The 8,354-nt window shown below is 31.2% G+C and overlaps 1 protein-coding gene across 3 annotated transcripts in view; it reads right to left on the reverse strand.

The window, feature by feature from the left end:
• The window catches only part of LOC145321644 (SET and MYND domain-containing protein DDB_G0292140-like), a 35,200-nt gene extending 27,062 nt beyond the window's left edge, over positions 1-8,138 (reverse strand). For all 3 annotated transcript variants that reach the window (XM_080163134.1, XM_080163133.1, XM_080163132.1), the window contains exons 1-3: positions 8,028-8,138; positions 6,270-6,316; positions 4,659-4,686 (exon numbers count right to left, since the gene is read on the reverse strand). In XM_080163134.1, the coding sequence (XP_080019260.1) occupies positions 4,659-4,686; positions 6,270-6,316; positions 8,028-8,107 (155 nt within the window). In that variant the 5' untranslated portion in view covers positions 8,108-8,138. The remainder of the gene's footprint in view (positions 1-4,658; positions 4,687-6,269; positions 6,317-8,027) is intronic.
• Positions 8,139-8,354: the final 216 nt, after the last annotated feature.

Genomic DNA, 8,354 nt, shown 5'->3' on the forward strand with positions numbered 1-8,354 from the left:
ACGAATATTTTTATTGAAAAAATGTTTGAGATAATTTGATTGTTCCTTTCACTGTACAAAGCAGAATTCAACATTTCCTCTCCTACTTTTCCCAGAAGGGTGCTACAAATAGACATCTTTTATAATCAGGGAGCTTCAGGGATAAGACAATGGATGATAAATTAATGTACATACCCGATCATGCATTACCTTTACAGTAGCTTGAAATTATTGGTTGAAAAGTTTGGACACTACTAGTTTAGAATTAAACAATAGTATTTAATAAAAGTATTCATTATTTTTGGGTACCAGTGTAATTTACAATCCAATATCCCCACTCTTCTTGAAGAAATATAATTTCATATTTCGATGATTTTGTATCCCCATTCCAACGAATGTGCTATCCAAACAAAAAGGTTTGAAAATGATTGAAATTCAATGCAAATCTCTATTTAACATCTAGCAGGGAAAACAAACCCTTTGTTCCTTTTCACACTATTCAAGGAAAAATTTCGGCAATTTCCCCTTAAAGTGTCCTGTCGCGCAAAAGCCCCCTCCTTTTTTTCTAAATTGATTGAAAAAATGGGGAAGGGGTAATTTTTATTATTGCAGGTTTGGTTAGGTTATATTCGTTACCTGGTAACCCTTGTTTTCAAAAAAATTTAAATTAAGTGGGGTTTCCAGTGACATGTATTCACATTGAGAGAAAGCAAAAAAACATTATGTTGATAGCATATGTTGAAAGTAAACAGAGAGGTGTTAAACTACCTCCTCCCACCCAATAAAAAACATAAAATAAAACTTTGAGACAGTAAAGTCTGTTCGAAATTTAAAACTTGTTTAAATGTTTAAACTACTTTAGTTCATGTCTTAACTTTAGGAAGATACAATTTTTATTTTAAAAATAATGTGAACTAACTGGCGTTTACTCAGGAAGAAAGGGGACAATGGGTTGTTTATTATACTAGTCTCCAAAGTTTTGCAATAACGTTTTCTGATTCGTTGGCCTAAAAATGTTTGGGACTTTTGTTAAAATTTGATTGGTTAGTTCATTAATTTGAGTGTCCAAACGTTTCAACCACTATTGATGGGGCAATTTTATGTTTATATTGGATCAATTTATCGGCAATTGTCTTATCCCTTTATATCCCTGTGTTTACTTAATTATTGATAAACGCTGTGCAAGGAATTTTTAATACAGTTGCTGTTTTGACAAGGTCCATAAGCCTGACAAACTAATTGTTATAGAGAAGCTGAACTTGAAATAATATGAGGAAAATTCAAGACATTTTCTTAATTACATATTACTGTTAAATTTTTCATATCTTTTGTGTAGATCTCAGATAACAACCAGAGTTATTAAAAGAAAATGGATGTTACAAAATTCTTTTCAAAGTTTTTAAATCTCATCTTTTATGCAAAAATATTTCCTATTTTGTATAAATTTTTTATAACTTATAGAGGTCCTCAAAAATCGGTCATGTTAGAGTATAGAAACCAGTTACAAAAGAGAAAAGAAATTGAATGTAGTCTTGGTCTTGATCATTTTTTAATTAAAAGAGGTTCATGTTGACGCATATTTTTTCTTATAAAGTTGTGTGTTAGTGTTTAGTCAGACTGTCAAAATTGAACACATTAAAAGTGTCGGACTGATTATGACGTAAAAAGAAAATTAGCCAATAAAATGTCATTATTGACCAATGGTAAAATTTAAAGTGGCCTCTCATTGGCTAATTTTTTTTAACGTCATAATCAATCCGACACTTTTACTGTGTTTGTCAAAATTAGGAACAGTTTGACTTAATGAGTGCATTTGACTAAGCACTAACACATAACTTCCATAAAATTCCATCTTGGTGGTTTCTGAGATATTGTAGAGTTTCTTAAGTTGCCTGATTTTTATTGACCTGAGCTGGATCTTTAAATTGTTTTATGGGTGCGCTGAATCGGGGCGATTCAGAGGTGAACCGGAGGTGCGCTGATGGTGCGCCACAGCCACTACTATAAAACATGGATCTTTAAAAGGTTTTTGGCGCGGTGTTGCTAGATCGCTGGCGACACTCATTAAAATATCTGTATGAGCCAGGACAACTTTATTACTTAAGCCGGGTCAGTACGGTATTTTATATAAAACAATATATAATTTATTTTAAAAATAACTATAAAAATGTTTTCACGGTAGTTTTGCAATAAAATATTAAACTAATTAAAAAAAATATTTATTTATTAAATACAGTTCACCCCGGTTTAGCACTGTACTCTATGAGTACTATTGCCGCGCCGGTACCGCGCAACTGGGCGCGCTGATTCGCCCATGCCATTTTGATTTAAAGATTGGTATCTAATAATCCAGTGGCGTGCTGAACTAGATCGCCCCGATTCAGCGCACCTCTAAACGATTTAAAGATCCAGCTCTGGTTTTTCCCCCATGAAATCAAATAATTTCTTAAACTTTAAGTACTTTAAGATTCCTTTGAAATCAATTGGTTATTAGAAAAAAAATAGTTCAAGATAAAGACGTTAAATGAAATATTTTATGCCCTGTGAAGTTTGAACTATAACAGTACTAATAATTAAGAGGCATTCTATTTCAGTTTAAGTCTTTGCATATTTTTAATCTGTTTTCTGTACTTGAGCATGGCCAAATTTTAGAGTTCCTCTAATATCTATACCTTTCCAAGGAGAGAAGAGATATTGTACCATAAATTATACATAATCTTATTCGTTGGCTCAAAAACATTGTATACTTTTTTAGAATTTTGATTGGTTTCAAGCTAATAGTTTCAAAAGTCTTAGACTAATTATTTCAATCTACAGAAGGTGTAATTTTGTATATCATAATAGATAATGTACACACATTTATTTTTTCATTGTCTTATCTCTTAAGATCCCTGATACCTTTCTGAATGTTTGAAAGGCATTGTTGTACAACTAGGGTCTGTGCGTCAGAACATTAATCAGATCAGGAACAAAAATACGTCAATTTTATGTCTCACACATATCTTTTTTCAATTGTTACTCAAGTTGGAGGGTTAACTTAGAAAGCAGAGCTACTCTTAATCTTTTCTCAACATAATTTATAGTACAGTGGCGTGCGAAATACTGAGAACGTGGTGTCAACACCCCACTCGTTTTAGGTTTAAACACCATTGGCAAATATCTGTGCACTCGACTAGTATAGTTTGGCCATAGACATCCAAGGGCGGAGGTAAAAGGATGATTATTGATTACCCCCATTAAAGTTTGTATTCCTCATTTTTGCTCCCTCAAAGTTTTAAAATACATTAGATTTCCCTCCTCAAAACCTTAGAAACCCCTCATTTCCCCCCTCAAACAAAGCTTGGACGATTGAGGTATGGCCCATTTAAATCTAACGTTTTATGTAATAATTTCTTGAAAAAATTATAGAATTATTTTGTGCTGAATATTAGTTTTATCAGGGGGTGTGCAGTATATGAGGCTAGGGGTAATTAACACCCCTTTCAAAAAAAAGAGGGGATTTATCCTGGGAAGGAGGGGACATTAGGCTGTTTAATACTCTAGTCCCCAAAGTTTTATAATTACATTTCTTTTTCGTTGGCTTAACAACTTTGGGGACTTTTATTGAATTTTGATTAGTTGTTTCATTCATTTGAGTGTCGAAACGTTTCAACCACTAATTTTGTGTATCATAATTGGGGATGTATATCAATTTATTGTTCATTGTCTTATCCCATTAAATCTCTGGGGTTTCTTGCTTGAAAGGGACTTTGAGGAAAATAACCTGATACCTTCTACAAGTAGATAACATATTGTATGTTGCATGACACAGCAAATATAAAACACACAGCTATGCATATTTTAAAACAGTACAAAGCTTATATAGCAATTTTCTCTCCACATTTTAATATTTAAAAATAACAAGGATGACAAAACCCATACATAGTAAAGCACAACAATAAGAACAAGCTAATCAAAAATAAAAAAAAACCTATAATAACCTAGCGGCTGTGACCCTAGCATCAAGGGGCTAGAAAAATGGCTTAAAACCATCCAAACACTCAAATCTGAAAATGAAATAGCCTAAACCTATTACAGGCCCATGTAAAGCTAAAATAGAAAACCCAATCGGTTTAGAAGTTGTTGAGATCTCAAGCTTCAGACAAAAACCCATACTACTTTATATCATTGAATATCAGCAGGAAAAATAGTTTTTACTGGATTTTAAGTTCCTTAGAGCTTTATACAGACAGACATACGGACCAAGTAAGCAATAAAGAATATGTTTATTTGTCAACAAAATCTATGCAAAAAATCAGAAGCTGATAACAAATATTTCCCCTGAAGAGCATAACAGACAGACTGGCATACTTAAAAGCGACAACTTCACATTTGAATTAAAGCAATTTAAAATAACTACTGAAAAAGTACATTGGCTCTAAAACATATTATAAACCCTATAACAAATATAAAGACCGACGGACCAAGTAACCTATAGAGTAGATGCTCCAGGTAAAATTTATATAGTAGATGCTACAGCTGGTAGAAATTAAACAGAGATAATAAAGTAGTTTCGCTACTAAAAAGTAAAAAGAATGTTTTTGACAGTTGAAACTTATGAATTGCAGAACTGTGCATAACAGAACAAATTTTTTTAAAAAGTTTTAATAAATTTATGATTTTATAATTTAAATGCTTTCCTGAAAAGAACATCCATATACTTTATATCTGAAAGATACATATAAAATAATTGCATTAGAACTCCAAATTTCATACATTTTTATTTTTGATTCGTTTGATTATTTAAAAATACCTAAAACCGAAACCCGTCAGTCCCCATTCCACACACCCTCATTTTGAAACAAAATTAAAACTAAGGGTCTTTCGGTTGTTGTTTATTACTGTAAGTGTTAGACGATAGAGAATTGATATATCCTTATCCGTATAATAAATTAAACTGTTTTTAACCTATTTTTAAAACGTATATAAAAAATATACTATGACACCAGTAGAATGAGACTGCAGAGCCTAAATTTGAATTAAGTCCCCAATAAACTTTTTTGGGGGGATTTAAATATTAATTTTTACTGTTGCCGTGATCATTTTGATCCGAGCAAAAGGTCTTTTTTTTATTTGGGTAAAATTCGTAGCTTTTAGAGTGTTTTGCTTCATAAATATTGTATTCTGGTATAGAGTAAAATTAGGCCTTATGATTTTACTATTAAAATTCACTAAAAAGTTAATTCTTTATAATATATCAACGAATTAACATTAACATGTTTGTGTTCTCTCACTTATTTTAAAAACATAAAAATTGGCTGTAAAGGGTTAAATGACAACAAATGTTTATGCAATACAACAAATTTATTTTTGTCACATATACAAATGTGTTATAAAATAAGATTATTCAAACTTATCTTTTAAAATAATTTTAAAAAGTATGTATCTTTTATGTGTACGGTTTTCATTCTTTTTATTTTAATTAAATGAAAAATATTTAACTACATTGGAAATAAGTCACTTTGTGAAAACACTCTTTTTTTGAATTGTAAAGAATTATATAAAACACGACTTCTTATTGGTTAGATTTCAGAATAATTTGTTTTATTGTAAATGTTAGATTTTTCAATGAAATTAATTGTTTTGGGAAAAAAAAATATTTCCATTGAACAGAGTAATGTTTTTTTATTGTATCAATATAAAGTGAATTATATAAAAATGTTCTGTAAGCCACAATATTACCCGAAGTAAAAAAAAGCTTTTGCTTCGGTCAAAATGATTACAGCAACACTAAAAATTAATTTTTAAATCCCCCAAAAAAAGTTTACTGGGGACTTAATTCAAATTTGGGCTCTGCAGTCTGATTCAATAGGTGTCCTAGTATATTTTTGACCCCCCATTCAAAAATAGGTTAAAAACAGTTTAACAGGGTGTGTGTCTGTACCGAAGGATCTCGCTAACCGCTTAACTGATAGGGTTCTCCCTAAAAGGGTAGCTTCTCATAGGTACCTTGAAGGTTTGTAACTTTTTTGGTGGAGGGTTCCACCAACCTCCAAAAAGAAATCGCCCCTAGAAAAAATTCCCCACCCCAAAAAAAAATTTTCTTTTTCTTTTAAAATCTAAAATAAGAAATTTGTTTATCAAATTTGACTCCCCCCTTCACAAGTGCCCCTAGAGGCCTCTAGGGGGAGTAGCCGCTAGTTATTAATATACGACATTACAAATACCTTTCATTAACTTATTTAAAAAGTTTGCAAAGAGTACATATAATAAAATTAATAATGCAAAGAGTCTCTATATATATAATTTACCTGATAATGCAAATAATGTACGACCTCTGTCCTCGGTTTGTTCAATTCTAAATAAAAAAAAGTTATTATTTCTAGACAATAATATTTTCTCTTTAAAATTTTTTTTAAAATGTTTTTATTTCTTAAAATCAGCTGATTACTGTTTGGTTGGTTAGTTTTGTTTGAGAAGCCATTGTGAGATAACAAATATGTGAAATATGTTATAACAATGGATTTAGGATATACGTGGATATATTGACAGGGGAAAAATTGTAGTCAAATTTTCTTTACTAATGTAGATCTCATTTATTGGTCAGCTCGTTTATCCAGTAGGAGTGGAGGGTATGGGGCACGCACACGGGTGGATGGGCGGTAAAGTTATTTTAGCCAGCTATGAGCATCAAGTTTTCAGAGTATATGAAAATCTGGTACAATATTCAAGTTATAATATATCGATTACTGGGTATAACTAGTGAATTTTAGTGTTCATGTGATAAACATGTTTTGACTTTTGAACCGCAAAAAAAACACTTGTTTCCTCCTCAAAATTTGTTTGAAACATAATATTCAACAAGACAACTAATTAGATAAAAATTTAACATTACATTGCTGTTTTTACTTTGCAATTTTGCATATTTGTATTTTTTTACAAAGTCCGGGCATGATTTTCACTTTGTGTTTTAAAAGCGAAACTTTTCTATAATTAAGAGTCGGTTCGTCCGTACGTCCGTACCGGATAGCCTTTTTTCGTTAATTTAGGCACGTTAGAATTGTCCTATCGATTTCAAATTTTACATGTAGTATTCTGTAGTATTTAAGTACAATTTAAAAAGCGTAGCAACTCTATAATTGTTACCAGAATGTCCTTACGTTCATTTTCAACATGTTGATTTTTCACTCTTTTAACAACAAAAAAATGTAAAAGATCTAATAATCCGATTGATCTGATTTTTGGTATACTGATTCCAGGGACAACAAAGTACAATGTTATAAGCGACGAATCTCTATAATTGAGTCTTAAAAACGTAAGTATGTCCTTAAACATTACCCTGCATCAAGCAATTGTTCACAAATTTACTTACAGTTTTGCTTCGACTCTAACATTATATTCTGATTATTCAATTGTGACACTATACTGTTAATGCCCTTTAGTCCTACCGTTTCAGAGCTTCGCTTTTATGGATGTTGTCATCCTTGCTGTAAATTAAAATTAGAGAAAACAATTTTTGTAACAGGTTATTTAGATATATATAGGGCCAACAAGAAAAGATATTATTTACGTTTCCGTGGAAAATTTCTATAAAAATTCGTGATACATTCGTTCTATATGGTTCTGAACCTGCTTTTTCAGCAGAAATGCCTTACTTTATGATAAGAATAAGTATACTATTATAGTCTGTCATCCTATTATTAATTACAAAGATGCTAGGGGCGCAGTCGCTAGTTAATTATATCAAGTAGAAAAGCTTTTTTGACTGAGCTTAAGATCTCAATAACTACCGACACGATTGGGTTTTCTGTTTAGGTAGGCTTCACATAGATCCTATCGTAGTTTCAGGCTATTTTATTTAAGTCGTGTGATTGTTTTAAGCTATTATATCCACCTTTCGCTAGATGCTTGGGGCGTAACTGCTAGTATTATTAATTAAATAACTTTAAAAATGGACCATTCTTATTTATTCCACACCGATAATTCTACATTTTAAATTTTTTATCATTTGATGTATCTATTATGACTAACGAAAAAGTTTTTACCAACAAATTAAATGATAGTCTTACCTGATAAGAATATTTTCTCCATAATCAACATTATTAAGAATTAGTTTGAAATAGTCATTGTAGTTTAGAGAGGCTCGCATTATAAGCTTCCTGAAATAAAAATATAATAAACAAGGATGACAACATAAATTCTAGGAATCGATCTAGCACCCCAATTAACAGACAGGTGAACAAAACAATGTATAGAATATATGAGCATATTTCATAGAAATCTTCACTAAAAATTTTAGCTGTCTGTCTTTAATAGAAGCCGAGAAAATCACGTTTTCCTCTATTTGTCTCTGACGGATAGACGGAAGGACATTTCGAAATATAGAGTAGCTTCAC

This window comes from Acartia tonsa, chromosome 6, assembly GCF_053477335.1.
Source record: "Acartia tonsa isolate MP-2025a chromosome 6, ASM5347733v1, whole genome shotgun sequence".
NCBI lineage: Eukaryota > Metazoa > Arthropoda > Copepoda > Calanoida > Acartiidae > Acartia > Acartia tonsa.